The sequence below is a fragment of the Chlamydotis macqueenii genome, chromosome 11, assembly GCF_036417535.1.
Source record: "Chlamydotis macqueenii isolate bChlMac1 chromosome 11, bChlMac1.mat, whole genome shotgun sequence".
Taxonomy (NCBI): Eukaryota; Metazoa; Chordata; class Aves; order Otidiformes; family Otididae; genus Chlamydotis; species Chlamydotis macqueenii.
Window position 1 is genome coordinate 21,196,610 of NC_141566.1, and position 20,050 is coordinate 21,216,659.

The 20,050-nt window shown below is 44.0% G+C and overlaps 1 protein-coding gene across 3 annotated transcripts in view; it reads left to right on the forward strand.

The window, feature by feature from the left end:
* BRWD3 (bromodomain and WD repeat domain containing 3) overlaps window positions 1-20,050 on the forward strand; it is a 55,073-nt gene that overhangs the window by 4,487 nt on the left and 30,536 nt on the right. For 2 of the 3 annotated variants that reach the window (XM_086756184.1, XM_086756185.1), the window contains 7 exons: window positions 4,653-4,803; window positions 6,872-6,970; window positions 13,525-13,685; window positions 15,468-15,689; window positions 17,323-17,423; window positions 18,109-18,179; window positions 19,106-19,206. In XM_086756184.1, coding sequence (XP_086612310.1) covers window positions 4,653-4,803; window positions 6,872-6,970; window positions 13,525-13,685; window positions 15,468-15,689; window positions 17,323-17,423; window positions 18,109-18,179; window positions 19,106-19,206 — 906 coding nt within the window. Of the gene's footprint in view, window positions 1-4,652; window positions 4,804-6,871; window positions 6,971-12,739; window positions 12,813-13,524; window positions 13,686-15,467; window positions 15,690-17,322; window positions 17,424-18,108; window positions 18,180-19,105; window positions 19,207-20,050 lie in introns of those variants that run through there. The other variant, XM_086756186.1, reaches the window with a different exon arrangement.

Consider the following 20,050-nt stretch of genomic DNA (forward strand, 5'->3'; position numbering starts at 1 on the left):
AAGTCCAGTATCTGAGCTTCCTTTTGCTGAGATTCCATATTTGAGGTCTTGAGTAATTTCCTGCTTGCTCAGCTGCCCTGGTCCTCCTGGTCTCCTCTGCTGCTTTTTGATACAGTTGTCAATTGATTCTTAATTGATTGTTATTTTGGCAAATGAGCGAAGCGTCGCACGACTGCCTGGAGGTTAGAAACCTGCTGCTGATGCGCAGCCGCCTGCCTGCCTGCCCACGGGGGACCGGGGACGGAGGAGCCTCCGAGGGTCTGCCCTGCTGCCTGCGTGGCTGCCGTTGTGCAGCTCCGGCGTCGAGTTTAGGCTGTGCTTTGAAGCAGTGTTTCGCAGGGCTTCCCAAAAGAGGTGTTTTGGAGCTATCCGGTTCCAGTCCCTGGGAAGACAGACAGCAGTAGTAGTAATCACAAAGAGTCTTTTTTTTGTTTGTTTCTCGTTTATTGAGATCTTCCTTGGAGGAGAAATTGCCAACAAGGGATTTTGTTCGTTTCAGGGATCAACAAGTTGCTTGCCTGTGGTCTCAGCTGTCCGGTGAGGACTCCGCTCAGTGGTTTTTGAGATTGCGTGGTGGCGCTTCCAACATGAGAAGCGTGAACGGGTTTAGGGGTACGCCTTCCTCCTAGCCCTGACCTGACTTCACTCACAGCTCGGTACTCGCGGCTGCTTGTCACTGGAGTGACTTATTTGCATACTGGTTGAAGCAGTCGTGACTGTGTTCCACCCGTGGTTGTTTACGTAGATTTTTTTTTTTTGAAAGGAAGAAGTGATGTGTTTGCATACATCTTGAAACTTCAGAGCCGCGAGACCTGAGTGGTTACTGTGTCAGAGAACTCCTCTGTGGTACTGTGGCGTTGGTGCGCTCTCACATTTTCAGCTTTATAGGGTCTTTCACATCTTAAGGCAACAAAACATTTTTCTCCTTATAATTTATCCCAGGGTGCAGAACTTGCTCTCACTGAGCACCTTTTGAGCTCCTTTGGGTGATTTTACCGTGCTCTTTTAAAAGCTCTTGTTAAGCATGTTTTTGGCCTGTGTTACTCATCTTTAATTTTGCCTGATTTTCTAATTGTTTCCTCTAGTTTTTTTCTAATATTCTAAAAATATTTTCTAATACATTTGAGGAAGTGATATTATCCTTGCAGTTGTTTAATTTTGCCTTGTGGGGTTTGGACTAGCACATGCTAAGAGGTACAGCTGTAGCTGATGCTAAGCTTTGCCTTTTCCCATCCTTCTTTTAATGAAAATCTGATTTGAGGGACTTTGTCTTTCTCAGCTGTGCGTTTGCAGCTTTGGAAAGATACTTAAAATCCATTTACAGCTATCTCATGCAGAGGTGAAAGGAAGGATTTTTGTTTCAAGTTCTTTTGGGAACCTGAATATAGAATTGCTAGTTTTGCTCCGATCTGCGGTTTAAGCGTTTTACCTGGAAGTTATTATGGAAAAAAATCTCCAGGAGAATTTGCTGCTTTTGCTGCCTGCCTATGTGGCTGTTTGGTAATAACAATAGTGATAATATTCACATCAAGGGCCACTTGTTTGGGCTGTTCTGGCTTGTAAAACATGAAAATGTGCAAGGAAAGAAGCCTCATACAGCCTTTCTTCTGTGCCACGGCAGGGTTCTGGTCGCAGGTGGGAAATCTGGTGAGCAGGGCATTAGTGCAGTGAGTGGTCACTTTGATATGTGCCTGGTCCGTGCCATATGCTCCACGTTAAATCTTGCTTAGAAAAGTTTACAGTCTAATAAAACTGTGCGCTAAAATCTAGATGCCTCCGCAGCTCGCTTGTGCGGATTTGACTCTGGCTCCATGATGGATTTGCCAACTTCTCTGGTCTGGGCAGCGATCAAGCAGATGTCCGCTCTCCTGAGCCGCTTAGCGTCTGGATGTCGCGGGCAAATCACCACCAGGCATGTGCAGATAACCGCCACGTGCTCCGCGAGTCTGGCCGTCCATCTTTCATCTTTGCACGCTGGCTGCTCTGCACATGTGCGGCTGTTCGCTCCCTTTGCTGTTCTTCCTGAAGCCGTGGCTGGATCTGCGGATCTGTAAGCACCGCAGTCCCTTTCCGTTTCTGAGTGGCTGCGCTGAGTTAGGACAGCTTGGCGAGGAACTCGCCTCCGCAGTAGGATGTTTGCTGCCAGGCTTAATTCAGCACCTCTCTGGACGCAGGATAGCGGCGGTACTTCGAAACCAGCGTGGAAAGGGAGGTGTTTTGCTGCAGTACACCAGGATTGGCAATTGTTGGCTGAGAAAGCATGTTACTAGTTATCAGAGATGTAAAAAAGATTTTCATACTCAGATTTTATTAAATTGCTGATTCTCTGTTTAGAATTGCCTTTGTTTCAAATCCTTTCAGATCCCTTCCATGCTGAAGGGAGACTAGCGCAGATAATAAAATATTCTGTAGCATTAACACATTTGTAATATTTGAGGAATGAGTAAGAACGATATGCAAATACAGAAGTCCTTTTACCTCATTTTGACTTCTGTTACATCGTGTAGTTTACAAGGAAAGACAATTCATGCTGGTACGCTGAACTTCCCTGGCTGTAAAACTGGGAAGGCACCGATGTAATGTTAGAACTCTGTGACTTTGGGAGAGACAGGGAGGGAGGGAAATTTAAATGGGTGGAGAAGCCAGTCAGTGCCAGAGAGCATTCGTGGGGTCATTCCTGGATGCTCACGTGTGAAAAGTCATGGAATGGGACCACGTTAATGCAGGTGTCAGGTTTGTATTTCCTGCAGAGGTATGATTCTGTCTCTGTCGAAGGGCCACAGCCGTTTCTTTAACACACGGCGACTGAAAGGGTGCGTGGGGAAGCCTGTCTCTCTTCTCTAAGAGTTTCCAGTCAGACCGAGGAGTTTTGGTTTGGTTTAATGAAATGATGATTTCTATGTATGCTTAGAAAAGCTGTTGGGTTTTGGTTCTTTTTTTGCTTAAAATCTTGTTTGCGGGATGATGTTGATCCCGTTTGAGCTGCAGGTGATTACGTTATACAACACATGACTCACTGTGCCGAGCCCGTAGCACCACTGCTGTTGCCCAATTGGAAGGAACGATTTCCCAATGACACGCAGTAATAATCTGTTTGATGACATAGTGCAGTGAACAATGCTTTGGCAGCAGTTCTGAGGGAAGCACTCACCTTTTCCTCCTTCCTGATGCGTGCCGCTCCCTTCGGTGTGCTGGGGCCGGAGCTGGGCTTCTCCCTGGGGTCTGGGTAGGCGGGATACCTGGGCCTAGCCGATGCTCTGCTGTTGAAAGAAGTGGTCCCATCCCTTCTTTTCCACCAGTTCTGACATTTCTCTGAGTCACAGTCAGCTTTGCTACCCCTGGCAGAAAACCTTTTCCTTCTTTTGTCGGGTGAGCGTTCCTAGGCAGGGGAGCTGAAGCAGCTCCCTCTGCATTAGGTGAGCACCAGAGCTGATGCAGACGGGAGTTTGGCCGTGGTTTTAGCCAAACTGGAGAATCATTCTGGCTCACTGCAGCTGCACAGAAACTTGCCCTGCCCCACAGGGAGGGAACTGCAGGGGTGCTGGGCGCTCGCAGCCCTGTCGCCAGTATCGGCCTCGGCCTGGATGCATTTGAAGCGGTCGTGTAGGCAGAGGGGTGTGCGCAGGCACGTGCCCGCTGTTATTTCTTCACAATGAGCGGCGTTCTGGCCCTCTTGGGTCAGCTTCAGTATTATTTGGCGTTAGTTCATGGCTTGGTAACGCAAAAAAAAAAAAATGGTTTCTGACAATCTCTTTCTTCATAATATTGCAGCAGATACAAAAGTTGTAAATAGTTCCAGTACCGCTGTTTTTTCAGTCCCAGGTATGCGAGAGCTGAGTGACCTGTTACTGTTGATCTTTAAAAAGGAGATGGATGTAGCTGCGTGTCCTGTGCTGAAGGAGCTAAATAAGCTCTGACGTTGAGTTTTTGCTGCCAGCTAGCAAATACAGTGGAAGTCAGGGAAGTGCAGGACGTTCTGGATAATGAGGCACAATTTGTTTGCCGTTTGAACAGATTGTCGGAAAAACTATTGTCTCTCCGTCGAAAACAGTCTCTGTCTAAAGGGGAAAAAGAAGAATGTTTTCTCGAGGTGACAAAGCAGGAGCGGAGCCTACACATGTGGGTCTTAACAGTACCTATTCCCAGTAGTTAAAGAACAGAGACTGGGTATTGCTTTTAGGATAATGTTTAGGGTTTTAGGATACTGTTCAGAGTTTTTAGGCTTTAGCACATCTGCTTCTTACAGTAACCTGAGCGTCTGGCATGGGAGTTTCAGCTAAACAAGAAATGCTGTATGTGAAAAGAATGAACTGAGGGGTAAAACAGGCTTAAAAAAAAAAGTCCCCGGGGATACTTTCTTTGATCAGAGTACTGCACAGGGAACTCTGAGATTCAGGGATTTTTTGTTTGTTGTTCAGGGGTATCCTAAATTACAGCTGCGGCTATTACCACCTGGAATTTCTGGTCTGACTTTCTCGACACTCTATGTCGCTTTGAAAGATATCTTTGATGTAATTGATTTTGAGGAAGTTTTCAGGGGTTTTAGGCTTGATTTCAGTAACCTGAACACTCGAATATGAAGCAGACAAAGAAATGCCGGTAGAAGCAAGAATAAACCAATTTTCAAACCTCTGCGCTGTTTGTGTGTCTAGGTGGCTGTCAATGCACACATCCCTCCGGATTATCTTCTTAGGATCTGTGAGAGGCTCGGACCCCTCCTAGACAAGGAGATCCCGCAGAGCGTCCTGGGCGTGCAGACTTTGCTAGGTGTCGGGCGCCAGTCTCTATTAAGGGCAGCGAAAGGTAAGAATCTCAATTTATGTGGGATTGAGTTTTGTTTCAGTGCTAAAAACCCCTTTTGTTTCAATTCGTATTGTGGTATCTGTGCGCGGTTGCATGAAGCCTGGTTTGTCTCCTGTCCTTCTCAGCTTTCTTGTCGCAGTCTTGCTGAAACGCGGTTGTTGCTGCCTCTCTTACGTACGTGTTTCTTGGGTTGAAAATGCCATCTTAAGCCGCTCTTCCCTACAGTTGCCTGATCTTGTTACGTGCTTCCTCTGCCTCCCCTCCCCAGCGTGTTGGACTGGTGTTTGTGTAAACGATGGGATGAACTGGATTAGAGATTTAATCTGAAATACAGCCATTTTTTTTCATTTACACATGCCCATGTCTAAAACAACCCAGCAGTCTGTATCTTTTGCGGGGCTATTTTTCAGGCTGATTTGTTCCATTCTTTGGTTCCCTGGCCGTGCAGGCAGATGTGTGGGCTTGAAGGGCAGGATGGCATTTGGGGCAGCGTTTAGAGGGTGGGAGGAGGTGAGCCTGATTCTTCCGTGATAATTCCTGCTTGTCCTTGCTTAAAGTTAATTTGAACGAAAGCCCCCCGTTCCTTTCATGAATAGAGCAGCAGTCGTGTTCCTTTTGAAAAACAGCTCTGCTTGAGATAATGATCCTGAGAGCGCAGTTTTGTGTTAGAACTAAACAGATCTGAGAGCCATCTGCTATTGAAAAGAGAGGTTCCTCCCTTCCCTCCTCGCTCTGTGTCCCTGCCACTCCTTCCCTGTAGGAGCCAGAACTTAGTTGCTCCTGCGATGTGCTGATTCAGAGAGCTGAAATGTTGCAAAAATTGTTATTGCTGCTGTAGTGGATGAAAATTAGCGCACGGAAGGATCGGGGCGCAGGAGGTGGCGCAGGCAGCAGAAGCGTGGTTCTGGGAGAGGAGCCGGGACGGGAGAGCAGGACCTTCCTGTTTCAGTGGCAGCCGAGCGCTTAATTTACCGCATCCTGTGAAGTCACACGCTGATGCTAACAAGGACTGCAGCGTTCTGCTGACCCCCTGGATGTCACCTGGAGGGGTGTGCTGTTTGCAAACACGTTTCCTTACGCAAAGTTTTGGGGCTGAGCCTTGTTTTGCCTGTGCTTTGATATAATTGGGTGGAGAATTTCAGGTTTGCAGGGAGGCCTGCGGAGAAACATTCCTTCGTTTTACATTCAGTTTGTGTCTGAGAAGAAAACAGCAACAAAATGTAAAGAGAAAAGAAACATTTTTGTACAGGGGAGCAGGAGTCACATCAACTTGTGTGCTTCCCGTTCAGCGATGGAAAGGGTGATACACAGATCCACCAATCTGTGGCACTGTCCTTCTGTTTAGTCCTCATTCACCCTGGAAGCTCGTTTCTCTCCTTCCAGATGGCCAGAAATGGAAGAAGTCCAGATCTAATTTCTGAGGCACTCTGAACAGTCTGAGAAAAATCACTATTGTTCTGGAGAGAAGGCTCTCTGAGGCCAGCTGGCAGCAGATAGCTGGAGAGTCTTTAAAGAAAACAGTCTTCATTTTAAAAACAATGTTTTTTGGGGGAGTGGGGGAGCAGAGGAGAATCTGAAAGGAGGGCATATTGCCACCAATTGCAGGAAAACAGATTTATTGAAAAAAAAAAAAAATCTCCCTTCTCCCACTTTCAGGGAGCAAATGTGTGCGTGTATGTGTATTCTCAAATGTACAGCTCGTAAGAAGAGGCCCTGCCTGTGCTGGGATTGCAGAAGGACTAAAAACGTACCAAAGTCCGGTCTTGCCTCAGTACAAAGTGCACCCACTTTTTCATTCTCTTTTTCTTTCCATCGGTTTAGACTCCCTGCTCACCAAAACGAAGCAAAAATAAGCTGGAACCATTCACAGTCGTATCGCTTAGGAACTAGAAATCAGAGTAGCGATCTTCTTTAAGTGTTAGATCTCTGACAAACTGTTTAAAAAGGCAAATCTTACTTTGGGATGCTGGGAGTGGTGCGTGATGCTCTTGGTTCTAAGAGGAATAGGTCAGTTGGGCGCGGTTTGGCTGGTTGTTTCACTAACTTGCTGTTAATCTTGCTGGTTCAGACTTCAGACATACGCTATGGAAAGGATCTGCCTTTGCGGCTCTTCACAGAGGCCGGCCGCCCGAACTACCTGTAAATTATGGGAAACCACCAAACGTGGGTGAGTTTGAAAACATACTAAGGTGTTTTTTCTTTTTCTTCTCTGGATCTTTGTTAATCTTCCAGCTGGAAGTTACTCTCAGTGACTGAAACACTAGTATGGGTTTGCATTAATGGCTTTTTTTGTGACATTTCACCATGAATTAGTCTGAGAAAGGTTTCTCACTGAAACAGAATAACCCTTTTTGTATTATTCAGGCTTGAGTCTCCCATAATGTGTGTCCACGCGTTGGAACGTTGTGGCCGTGTTGAAAAGCTTTGCGTGTCAGCTTGCTCTTTGGAGGGCAACGTGCTTGAGTATTTTTTTGTGATACACCTGCGTAGGATCTACATATGCTTCTGAGGTTGAATAGACATGGTCACGGGGGCACGTAGGCAAACTTTTCACTCAGGAATCTTAGTGCCTGGCTCCCAGGGAACTTTTTTGGCTCAGGAATTCATTTTAGTTCGCTTGTGACAGAAAACAGACTGCTTGCAACATTCCTCTCCAAAAAGAAAAGAATCACCAAACCAATTTTTGTGTTATTTCAGTTTCAGTTGTCGAGGCAGAGAAAGAACTTGTACAAGGCCCAGGTATGTGTGGGCACTCAGCTTACATATCATCAAAGAGCTTCTCTGTTTTGCTTGAACTGAAAAGTATTTTCCTTGTATGGTCTGAACTTCCATTAACTGGTTTTATGGCAAACAAATTTGATTCTTGCAGGCAGAAATTTAAGTCCTGTCCGTCATGATTTGTTTCTTATGAGGGTGTTTTATCTGTATTTACCGCGTGTTTGTGCAATGTGTAGGCTTTTCCTGGTCGGTTAGGGAATCCGGTCACCTGCGTTTCTCTCATCCCTTTGGAGATATGAGTATGATGATGTCGGTCTTCTGTTTCTGCCGTCTCTGTTGCTCTGTTTGTGCTTCTGCACTTTCTCTCTGATTACTAAAAATTAATCTTTGTGAGACAGGAGAATGACAAAGCCCGGGCTGTTTGTGGTTGAAATTGATAGCACGCTTTGCATAAGGTCTGCGGTGGTGTGGCAGCAGTGTGACGGAACAGCAGAGTTAGTTATGAGTCTTCCGTGTGAAAAAGAAAGGGGTATTTGCCTGGAACTAGCGCGCAGGGAACTGTTGCGTTAGTACTTTTTCTGCTTCTGCCAGATAATTCATGAGTCGTGCTGTGGACGTTAAAAAATAAAACTACTTCCACGTATTAGTATGGTTACTTCTGTACGTATCTGTGCCTTTATTCCCTTAGGCTGGTTCTGCAGTTACTTTACTCTTAGCAGTTGAGCTGGTGGATTGCTAATAGGCTAGACTGTAGATTTATTGCACATGCTCAGCTTCTCTACTTGTATTTCTGTAAGGGCTCCCGGATCTTTTTGGAATATGCGGTGTTGTTAATGACCCATACTGGCAGACTGGACCTCAGCTTTTGTCATGCCATCATGACGAAGGTTTGTGCTGCTTGCTTGGTGACTGTTTGCTGACTTAAAGAACAGAATGATTTGTTGGTTTTGGTGTTTGACTAGGAATTGCTTTTTAAGAAGAGCAAATCTGATAGATGGAAAAGGATCTTTTATAGCCAGGAATTGATTTTTGTAAGTGTTGGTTCCTGGAAGAGTACAGTCCTCCTTGGTGAGGACACATAAACTACTGGTAAGAGAGGAAAATGTGGATAAAGATTAAAATAACAAGTTTACTATGCTTAAGCTGTACGGGGGGCAGGACTTGGCTTTTGGGATTCCCCATTGTTAATCCTGAATGGGAAGTCACAAAATTCTTCTGTGTATTTGTGCAAAATAGGTTGGTTTTTTTTTTTTTTTTTCTGGTGATTAGTGACAGCCACAGATGCTGCAGTGTGTGTGTGTGTCTTGGTGTAAAACACAAGATGAAGAAGTATGTGCAACCTCTTTAATATTTCAGCGCAATTGCAAATTCCCATACTGTGCTGGCTCAGTCAGGCTGAGTTTTCTGGAATTGCTTGCGGGAGTAACAGACACCCATAATAAGGTGTGTTCATGAGTGAGATGAAATGATTGCGTAATTGCCTCTGTAGACTCTGAGGTATAGAACTAGCAGCTAAAAGTGTTCTTGTAGCCTTTCCCTTCCGGTGATAAAGACTGAAGCTTGCCACCCTCAGTGTGTTTTTTCTGCTGTGAGAATGGGGTTGCTTGTGGTTGCTCTCCCAGCCGGGAGAGTCGGTAGCTGCAGTGGTTTGCCTTTCCGTCCGGATGGGGCTGGGGTCTGTTCTCCAGTCGTGGAGAACATGGGTCATGCCCAGTGGAACCGGAGCAAGAAATCCGTGTTGCCTTTTCCCAGCATGTTTGTGCAGAGCTGGGAATCTTCTGGCTGGGGGAGTCTCCAAGAAAGTGCTGACCTGGAAAAGCCGTTCTCAGGAATGTGGTGTTTGCGTGTTGAGTCCTGGCGGTCTGTGGTGATCTGCTGGGGGAGGAGAGGAAGGGAAAATGCTGTCGGAGCTTTCTGCTGCTGGCAGGATAACGCGGTGAATACAGCGAGGATGGTCTTGTAGACCGCTTCTGTGCAGGTTTTGCAGTAGTGGTATGTTTAGGACCCCCTTTGTGCTCTTCCAGTCAGGAAGTTGAAAGACTGGTCACACAGTACCTCAGCAGTGGGAGTTAGTCACGTAGGTTAAACCCGATTTGGAGTACTATTTCGGTTTTGTCAGGATTTTTTTTTTTTTTTTCCAGGCAACACAAAGCAACAAAGCAGATTAGAAAGAAGGTCGTTTTCCCTCTTTAGTTGGTTACTAGAGCTGTTCTAACCTGAGTATGGAAATCTTTATGCGGGTAACTGTTGTTAGAGAAGATGATAAAAAAAATCTGGAACTAGAAAGTCCGTAGCAGGGTCTGAATGAATAAGCAATTCAGCTGTATGGAAATCTACAGTCAGGGTGATCCAGCCACCTTCGGCCTGCCAAGTAGCAGTGCTCGGATGAGGTCAGGAAATCGATGATGCTTCTCCGCTGTGAAGTTGTTCCGTGAGGTCAGCTGCTGTGAAAGCTGGAACACTTTGTTCTTCTGGTGCTTTCACCAGGTCTAGCTGTCTCCGTGGCCACACATCCATTCTCCGAGAAGATATTTTGCGTGTGTGGGCCAACTGTGTGTGTTTCCCAGTGTCCTCAGGGTATCCAGACTTGGGTTTCTTCTGCACACTGCGAGCGGTACCCGGTCTCCGTGCGTGGTCAGGCTGTGCCAGGAGGTCGCAGCTTACTCACCGCGTGTCCTGCCTACGTGGAATGTTATGTCCTCGTTACGAAGTTGTAGTGCTTCTTGCGGAGGGTGAAATAGCATGGTGTGAAGCCATCGCTGTTAATACTAGAGAAAATATTTTCAAAACAAGCGTTTGTACCGATACGCTGGTTTTTATTTGTGCTTGCGGAAAATGGAGTGAAGCGAGGTTTATAGGGAGAGGAGGAAATCAAGCGGTTTGAAAACTGCTGCAGCTAGGTGGCTTTGTCCATGCTGAGATGTTTTAATTCCTACTGAAGCTGTGACTTAGCTTTGAACTTTGTGATGGCTGATGATTGGTTTTTTGAATTTTCTTTTCACTGATGCGTTATTGTTGCAGGGTTTTGGTTTTACCCTGCCTGGGTGAGCTTTCTTGCAAGGGTTGTCACTTTAGTGCTGTTACCTGTAGCAGAATGGATTGTGATTTAAGAATTACGTATGTGGCTCCCCTCTGCCCCCTGCAACCGTGCCTGCCCATACTTGCACTAGGGACTGTAATTTTCCTGAAGGTGTGATCTTCAAGGTCCAAGGACCACGAGAAAGAAGGAACTTCATCTGAGAAAAAGGCCTTTCTGCTTGCAGGCAAAACGAACGGACTTTTCTTAACAAGAGGACTAGATATGCTCGCTTTTAATGTGAAATAAGATCGATGCGGTTTGCAAAGTTTTTCCTGGCAGGGGATGGTGAGGGGGTAGACTTGGCAGCCCTTCCGCCCTGTACGGCGTGAAGTACGGCAGCTAATTAGATAGGTTGCTAAAAGTTTTTATGGCTACTTTGTTGCTAATTCTCTGTGTGGGAATTAGGTTTTGGGTTTTTTTTTTAATGCTTTTAGGCTTTATGAGTACAATAACTTAATTGTACTGAAGAAAGGAAACTTCGCAGGGCTTTTTTGTCATGTGTGGGTAATTGCCTGTTTAGATATTGTGTATTAATCTCCAAAAAAATAGGAGAACTGGAATTGAGGATGTTTGTTTTGTTTCGTGGGGAGTTTTTAGTTCACGGTTTCTTTGAAGGTGGTGGTAATTTATAAAGTCTGGGAAGACAAAAATCTCGGTCACAGCTTTGTGTGGGTGGCACACGCTTTTGGTATCCCCCGAGCATTTGTATAGCAAGGATCAGATACATTGAATATTTGGTGCTTTTTGTTCAAAGCTGCTGTTGCTTTGATCGAGATGGCACTCCTTATGGCACAACAGTAGGTCTGTATTTCCCCGAAACTTGTGATTGAAGCATTTTGTCAGCAGTGCTTTGTAGTTTTTGATTGTTCGTGGGACGTTGAGGAGTCTTGTCCCCCTTGTGCAAACAGGGAAACAGGCGCCCAAAAAAGTGAAATCACTTTCACATCCTCTGAAGCTGAACCGATTGCAAGTCTGGGAATCAGTTGGAGAAGTTCAGCGCCAAGTGAGTGTCGGTTCTGCCGTTTAGTGTTTCCTTCGTGTGATTTACAACAGACAGCAGTGGTAAATTGTCAGGAGTGCGTGGGAACGCTGCGGTACGCCGGTGTTGTGATTATTTGGAATATTTTTGAAATGCGAGTGTACCTTTTCGGTTCACACAGTTCTTCGCGTGGTTAAAAAATGTTCAAAGCCATTGGGGGTTGTGTAAAGGCGGATACGCTGCTATTATGGATTTAAATGACTCAAGCACGGAAAGGCAGAGCAGAACTGCCGTATTGTAAATGATTACATCTCTGTCCACAGCGTGGGGAAAAGCAAGGTGTAATATTGTTAAGAATTTAGCTTTTTAGCTGGCATATTTAAATAGTAAATAGAGTAAAGTGTAGGCCAACCTGGCGGTGCCTTTGTCTGGCATTTATCTTCAAACAGTTGAAGTTTTCATTTTTCCTTTGCTAGGGAACAATCTCCATGTAGCAGTTCCTGTATATTATCGACTATCAGTTGAATAGTAGGTAGATAGTGAATAGGTTTGGTGTGTTTTGCTGTTTTAGTACTGCTGAATGTGTGTTTTTACATGAAGAACAAATGTTGACTGACGATGAGGGCACCCGGGGAGTCCCATGGCTCTTGCAAGCATCTGCACCTTTTATGCAACTTTTTTTTTTTTTTTTTCTAATGTGTAGTGTTTCAGTAGCATTGAGTGATTAAAAGTAGTCCGAATTTGAGAGCATAAAGCTGAGAAACAAAAATTCTTTCTGTAGGTCCGGAAACAATTTATTTTCCTTGTCCCTGTCTCTCTGCTTGTGTATAAATACTTCAGTCTTACAAACGTACAGAAGCGTGTTGCGGTTTAGTGACCTTTGAAATGATGCTTCCTGACTTTGTAGATTTTTTTTTTTTTTTGGATGTATTCCATGATCTTTTTTTTTGCGTAGATAGGCAATGATATGATGATACAATTAAGAAAATGGGTCAAGTTGTTCGCTGTACTTTCAAACTAGAGGACTGAAAGGCACTGAAGAGCTTCCGTGGCTCCTGCGACGCCCTGCCCGCTTCAATGTGCAGCAGACAAGATAAGGGGTTCTTCAGGGAGCCTGCTGTCACGAGGACTCGGCAAAGCCCACCAGTACAGCAGCGTCAGAGCTTTAAGTGCCGTCGGAAACAAGTCTCAAAACTTTAAAATCAGAAGTTCAAGTGGTATAAATAAGGATAGGTAAAATTAAATACCCCAAACGATCTCAAATGGTGCATCAGACCAAAGATTAGAGTTAGGATCATGTGAAATGACTTGTTGCTGTTGCAGTTTTTTCGTGCACTTGCCGTTCTACTGACTGGGGCTTTGTCCATCGGTGCCACCTCTTTCTTCTCTATCAGTGACGTGGCCGTAGAAATGCAGTGATGCTGCCGCTGCTTGTAGTGAGAGAGGCTTTGTGGGGAGCGTGTGGAAGACAATTGACCCTGATGTATAAACTGGAACACATTCCGAAAAAGGATTTTTATCACAAAAAACCCCACTTAAACAGTTATTATACTCCAAAAATAAATTTGTATTTGTTATAAGGAAATTATATGTTACTAATACCAATTTTTCCAAATCCATACAGAATAAATGTATCTGTTGCCTGTTCACGAATAACTCATGTTGCTTGGAGTAACTTCTAGCTGTGATAGGAACTCTTTATTTTGCTTTATTTTTCGAATAAGGAAGCAGGTGCAGTGTGTGGTATTGAAAGGCTTAATCAGGAGTGGGCTTTCTTTTTACCAGGCTGGACAGAATGTTCTGGCCAGGTGGAAAAGGCTCAGATTTATGGATTATAATAATAACGCTGTTGCCAAACATTATATTTGATTTAATATTTGTTTGCTTTGAGTTCTGGACAAAACTCACATCTTCGTTTTCTTTTTGTTTTGTTTTTCTCTCCCAGTAAATATAATTTCTGCCAGGCAATTAACTGGATGTGGACGTTTCAGCCACTTGTTCCCAACATCCACCTACCAACACATGAAAATGCATAAGAGGATTTTGGGACATCTCTCCTCTGTTTATTGTATAGCCTTTGACCGCAGCGGGAGAAGAATTTTTACAGTAAGTTTAAAAACCGTCCTTTTCTGGGAAGATTGCTTTGCTTGGTGTGATGTCTGTCCTTCCTGAGTCGCACAGCAGCCTCTTGGGCACTGATTGAGATGCAGACGCGGCTTCCAGAAAGTGAAGGGAAGAAAAATCTTGAAATGTGTGGAAAACCCTTCTCTTTCTGTGCAAATTTTCACTTTCCACTTGACTTGGTGTTTTAAAATTGCTCGCAGTTCCGGTAGACTGAAACTTAGTCAGCTGTTTGCTTCCCCGTGTGGAACCTTAGGGCAGGGTTGTTCCGGTCCAGAGCCTCCCACTCTCACTTGAAACACGTGTTCATTTTTCTTTATTTATCATCCCTCCTGCTGAATGGCGCCTGCCGTATGCTGGGATTTGAAATTAATTTGTATGCTGCTTGCTACTACTTTTTTAAAAACTACATTTTACCTTTTTACCTTGGAAAGGCTGGCAATCCTTTCCTTACGTTTTAGTAAAAACCAATGATAAATAAAGATCTCATTGCTTCATCTGCAATTTACTTCTCTACTAAATTTTCTTTCTAGAATATGTAGTATGTCAGTGAATATATGAATATTATTTTCAGTTTTTCTCCAGAATATGTAACATGCATTTCTGTGATGCTGCCCTTGCTTTTTGTTGTGCGTATTTAAAAATCAGCAGATTTTTCAAATTGATAATGCATCTTTTGACTGTTTATCCCTGTCTTGCTTTGTCTTTGCCCTTGTCTCTTGTCAGTAGGTGTTCAGAAACTGATTACCTGCCAGGCTAATTGTTGTCGTTGCGTTCTTGCTAGCTTCTCCACTCGTTATAAATTGGTCAAATAGAGGTGGTGGTGTAATAATTACTCTGGGCCATAGTGAGAGCTGGCTTTGTTCACACCATAAAGAAGTCTTTCTCATCTGCAGTTATATGAAGAACTGGAAGTGATTTCTGTTTGAATTTAGCTGGAGTGAATAAAATGTAATTTAAAGTCAAACAGTGCTGATTTTGCGGTTAGTTTTATTGTGTTATGTTCCTGAATAGATAGTGGCAATCCTAGCTACCAGTATTAGTGTTCTTTGTAGTATCTGAGTAGTGGAAAGGTCTGTGAAGGGTCTGAAAATTCTTGGTGATATAGGGACTGAGTATGAAATTAGGTAGCTGCTACTGTAGGTACAAGTATTTTACAGGGAGCAGTGTTGGATATGCTTTCAAATTGTGTCCTGTCCTGAACCGAAATCTCGCTGGCATGGTATTTCGGTGGCACGTGATGTTGCACGATTCCTCTCTTTGAGTTGTCCAGCTTTATTCCGTTCACAGAAGTGGATCCTCATGGTACAGCTGCCTCGCAGCTCCAGGAGCACAGCAGAGGCTCTGGGGTCCCTCGAATGCTTAAGCGCTCTTTTTCCTTCGAGCTTAAGTCCTACACTCACCGGCTCACACAGATAAATGTGTCATTTGATAGTTTGTAAAGAAACATTTCATCTTTTAAATTTACCTTAATTATTACTGAACTGTGCTGAGAGGCGTTGTATTAGCAGCGGTGATCATATCTTAGTGTGAAACGTAAGACGATGGCTTCTGTTTTATGAATATCTAAATCCTGACCCCACGAGGTGATCCCCGAAGTCAGATTGTTGTGGCTCTGGGGGGGATCCCACTGAGGCCGCTCTTCTGGCAGGTTTGCGGCGCAACGGTGTTGTAGATACTTGTTCGTCTGCCCTGTACCTGTGTATTACGTGCACGTAGCACGTATGATTTTATATCATCTTTGGAAATTTTTTTGTGTGCCATTAGGGGTCAGATGATTGTTTGGTCAAAATCTGGGCTACGGACGATGGGCGCCTGCTCTCAACGTTGCGAGGCCACTCGGCTGAGATTTCTGACATGGCTGTGAACTACGAGAACACGCTGCTCGCCGCGGGCAGCTGCGATAAAGTGGTGCGAGTGTGGTGTCTTCGAACCTGTGCCCCAGTCGCAGTGCTGCAGGGCCACTCAGCTTCCATTACTTCCATACAGGTAGGGAATGAGGTTTTTTTCCTAAACCCTTGAATTACAGTGGTAATAAGAGATGTGGATCAGCAATCGGGGATAAAATTACCTTCTCATCTCTGGCAGCGTAGATTTGCCCCGACTCGAGGGTGTTGTTTCCTGACAAACTTGCTCCTGTGCAGTGGCCAACTGCCGCCCGAGGAGATGATCCTGCTTCTTCCAGCTGTCTTTTCCCGTGGTCCCATTGCTGCTTCCTTAGATCTAGCAAATGTCTGGTCACTGAGAGCATCAGATCAGCTAGCTGAGCCAGGGAGAAGTGGACGGCATCTTTGGTGCTAGTCCTTGCACAGAAGCTGACCCAACAGTTGCTTGTTCGTAGAGAACTTTTATTTTTCAGAAGAGTACCGCCGGCTAAAAAAACATCACTGTTTCTTATTGTCTTCTTATCTTGGCCCGTACGGTAAGGAGCCGTTCTGGGTGTCGTGGCATGCGTGGGCGCTGCAGCAGCCGCAGTACGGCGCAGAGCAGGGTTTGCAGAGCGTCTGCGCTCGTGCCCCAGCGGTTTCAGTCGGTGCCGCGTGCCCAGCGAGGAATAGCGGGGCAGGAAAAAAAAGACTGAACTGCAACACTCAGTTCTCTAGTGGTGGCACAGGCAGTAATGGGTAGTTATTTGCAGTTTATTTGCTTTAAAAAAAAAAAAAAGACACAACTGCCAGGCAGAAACCTACAACAAAACAAAACTCCAGGATAAAAAAGACGATTCCTGCGATTTGATAGATTATGCACGTAGAGGGGAGTGGGAGTGGGGATGTTTGGCTTGGAATCCCTCTCTTCTGGAGCCTTGCTGCCTCTGATCCATCACAATCTTCTCCAACGTGCCAGTAATCCCCGGGAGTCTCCTTTCTCCCCCTCTTGCCTATACTTCCAGTTTTGTCTGATTTCAGCTATGTTGTAAATCACTTTAAGGCGATGGTTTTGGAAACATGTTTTAAACCTGGCTTTGTGCTTTGTCTGTTATTTGTTTATATATACACACATTCCTCACAAGCGTTTTGTAAAACTCTGGTGATTTAGAAAATAATCAGTTGTGACTTTTAGAGGAAACAGAGCTTGTTTCCTTTGTCGAATTACTAGGTAGTCAGAGGATTAAATTATTGCTCCATTTATGAAATTAAAGTGAAAGCCTTCAGGGTGAAAACCTTACCTACTCCTCGGAGAGGCAGAGGAGAGGTTTGGGAAGAGTCCTACCGTGCTGCTGTTTTCCGTTGGCCTTGGATGCAGGAATCATTTTTGGTTTCATTACTATGTTTGATCCAGTTCTGTCCTAGAAAGAAGTATTTCCTTATCTTGTTGTCCCATTCAGAGGGTCTAGGCTTATTTAATTTCTCCAACTTGCTAAGTTTTGTGTGGTAGAAACAAAGACTTGCTACTTCAAATGTAGGTATTTTCCATTCCTCATCTTTTTTTTTTTTTTTTTTTTTTTTTTTTTTTTTTATGGGAGAGCAGCTCCTGTGCTTATCTCTGATACTGTGCTCCGTACTCCTGGGGAGAAAGCTAATCTGTTTGTGGAAAAGATTCTTGTCAACCTCCATTTACAAGTTACCAGCACATAAGGGGAGAAAGAAATTACCTGGTTTAACTGTTATGGCTTTATTTTTAGTTCTCTCCAGCAAGGAAAGGAACAACGCGATACCTCACTTCTACTGGTGCTGACGGAACAATCTGTTTCTGGCAGTGGCACGCTAACACCATGAAATTCAAGTAAGTCTGTTTAGATAATTGTAATTATCTTAAGGGACAAATTTATTTGGAGTTTTAGCATGGAGAGGAATGCTGAGATAATTAAATAAGGGCGCGTTCTCTCTCAATAAACAAGTTTCTTGGGATGTTATCTCCCATGGACGCGCTGTGCCGTAGCAGCGCGTGGGGCAGGGAGAGCTTTCTTATCCGTCTTGGGGAGTTCATGGCGTTACAGCCTGGGGGAGGCTGAGATCAGGGCTGTTATTTCTGGGTGTTGTGCTTTGCAAGCCAGCGGTGTTTTAATATTTAGGACTGAATCCTGGTCCAAAATGTACAGGCAGAAGAATTTCTTTGCCTTTGATTAGAGGAGCACACACATGTAGGTGGCATCAAGCCCGTACTTAGAAGGGGGTGAATGATGTTAGACAAGTGGTTTGCCAGGTTCTGTTTTAAATAAATTTCAATTGGTGAGTATCATGGTAAATGTTAAATAGTCTTTCAATTTATAAAATGTTGATTTGCTTACTGAACTAAAGAAGAAAATTACTATGATGAAAAATAAGTTCTAGCGAATTTAGATGTGACTTCTGAAATAAAGACATTCAGGGCAAATTGCCCTTAGGTGCTGAGCTGCAGTGTACTGTTCTTGTTGAATGGCGTCGGAATAAAGTAATGAGAAAGAAAAATGTTGTGTTGTTGCGTGTAGGGATCGCCCTGTAAAATTTGCAGAGAGGTCCAGGCCTGGTGTTCAGATATCTTGTTCGTCTTTCAGTTCGGGTATGTATGCATTATGGGGTGCCTGAAAGCATTTTATGAATTGTAATTGCCTTGGTGACAACTGTTTGTTACTTCTTTTTAAATACAAATGGTATGAAACGCTTTTTCAGTTAATTACAGCACTGTCACATTGTGATTGTTTGAAACTTTCCATGCTAAGCCTCTACCTTACGCTGCATTTTCTCTTTTTTGTGAACTTTCTGAGTGAAAAGTTTGTGAAATCTGGCAGACAGGTGGCCTCTGTTCAGAGATTACACTTTAGTCAAATTTGGGAGATCAGCAAAATTCTGGGAGGGTCGATTCGATATGCTTCAAAATACCAGCTTGACTGGCATCCTTTGTGGCAGCTTTGAATTCTGAAAAATAGTGATTTTTACAAGCAAAATTATTGTAAAGGGCTATCCTAGAGCCACGTGAGCCTTGCTCATGTTCCTTTTTTTTTTTTACAACCGGACATTCTGAAATCACAGAAACCATTTCAGTGCTGTAAACAACACAATTCAGCCCTTTTTGTGCAATATTGTGAGTAGAACAAACTTTACAAGAGAATGGCTTCATCACTGGCTCCTGATTCAGCAGTAATTTCTCTGATGCATTCCAAGGAGATATTGAAGACGCGCTTAAATATTTTATTTGATATTTGGCAGTGAGAATATGAAACTACTCGCTGTCTCATTTTCCGCGTAGGCTGACGGAGAGCGCTGGGGTAATTTCTGAGGGAAAGCAGAATAGTTTGTTGGCTGCATGCTGTACCTTGCAATATTCTCTTTCTTTGGTTGGAAGGGTTGGCAGCTGGAAAATATTGTAGAGCTCATAGCTGTGCTAAAGCCAATACGGTCTGAGAAGGTACAGCTGGTAAAGCAGTAATTAAAATAAGCTGTTCTTTGGGTGGCTTTTCTTCTCACCGAAAACCCTGTCTTTCTCAGGTGGCATGTTCATTGCGACAGGTAGCACTGACCACGTGATAAGAATTTATTATTTGGGCTCGGAATCTCCAGAGAAAATGGCTGAGTTAGAATCCCATACGGTAAGAGACAAGTCAGAAAACAAATCTTTTTTTTCCCCCCCGCTTTACCTTATTTGAGAGACTTAGGTTTTGTACATCCTATTCGACATATTTTCTGTCTTTAGAGTTTTGTGGGCTCTCAACAGTGTGGTATTGAAATGCCTGGAAATTTGCGGTATGTTTATTTTTAAATTCCTCTGAGGCAGGAGATGCGTGCAAAATATGCTTTATGTATTTTATTCCCCCGGGAGACTGAGGGACGAGGTGATTTTCCCATGTTCTTGAAGAAACTCCGTGTTGGAATCAGGAATTAAAGCAGTTTTTGTGCACGATGTGGTTTTTCCTATAAACTTTACTGTGCGGTATTTAACTTTCGTTGTGACCACAAATCCCCATAACAAGAAAAACCAAAGTAATTCTAATTTTAGAGTGTGCAGTCAAACTTTGGATCATGATGGTAATTTCATTTAGAAAATAAGGCACGCTTAAAAGCGTCATTTCTCAGGTAATGCAGAAGGGTTTTTGTAAAAACTCAAACTATTTTAAATATCCACATGATAACTTTCAATGTTAGCTTTCAAGTTTGAATCTTGATAGCTTTATTAAAACCGTTAAATGTCACAATTTTAATGAAAGCCGGTAAAGCAGCATCACTAAACCAGTATCAAATCTTTCTTCATTTCATCGTTGTTACCGAGAGCAGGTGATGATTGCGTTATTTATTACGTGCATGGTAAACAGTATATCAGAAAGGCAAGCTCACAGCAACGCTGATAGGGCTGTCGCTCGTGAGGGGTTGGGAGCATCTATCTTTGAACCTTAATAGCACAGCTGTCCGCCGTAACAGCATTTTGTGGATTAAAGC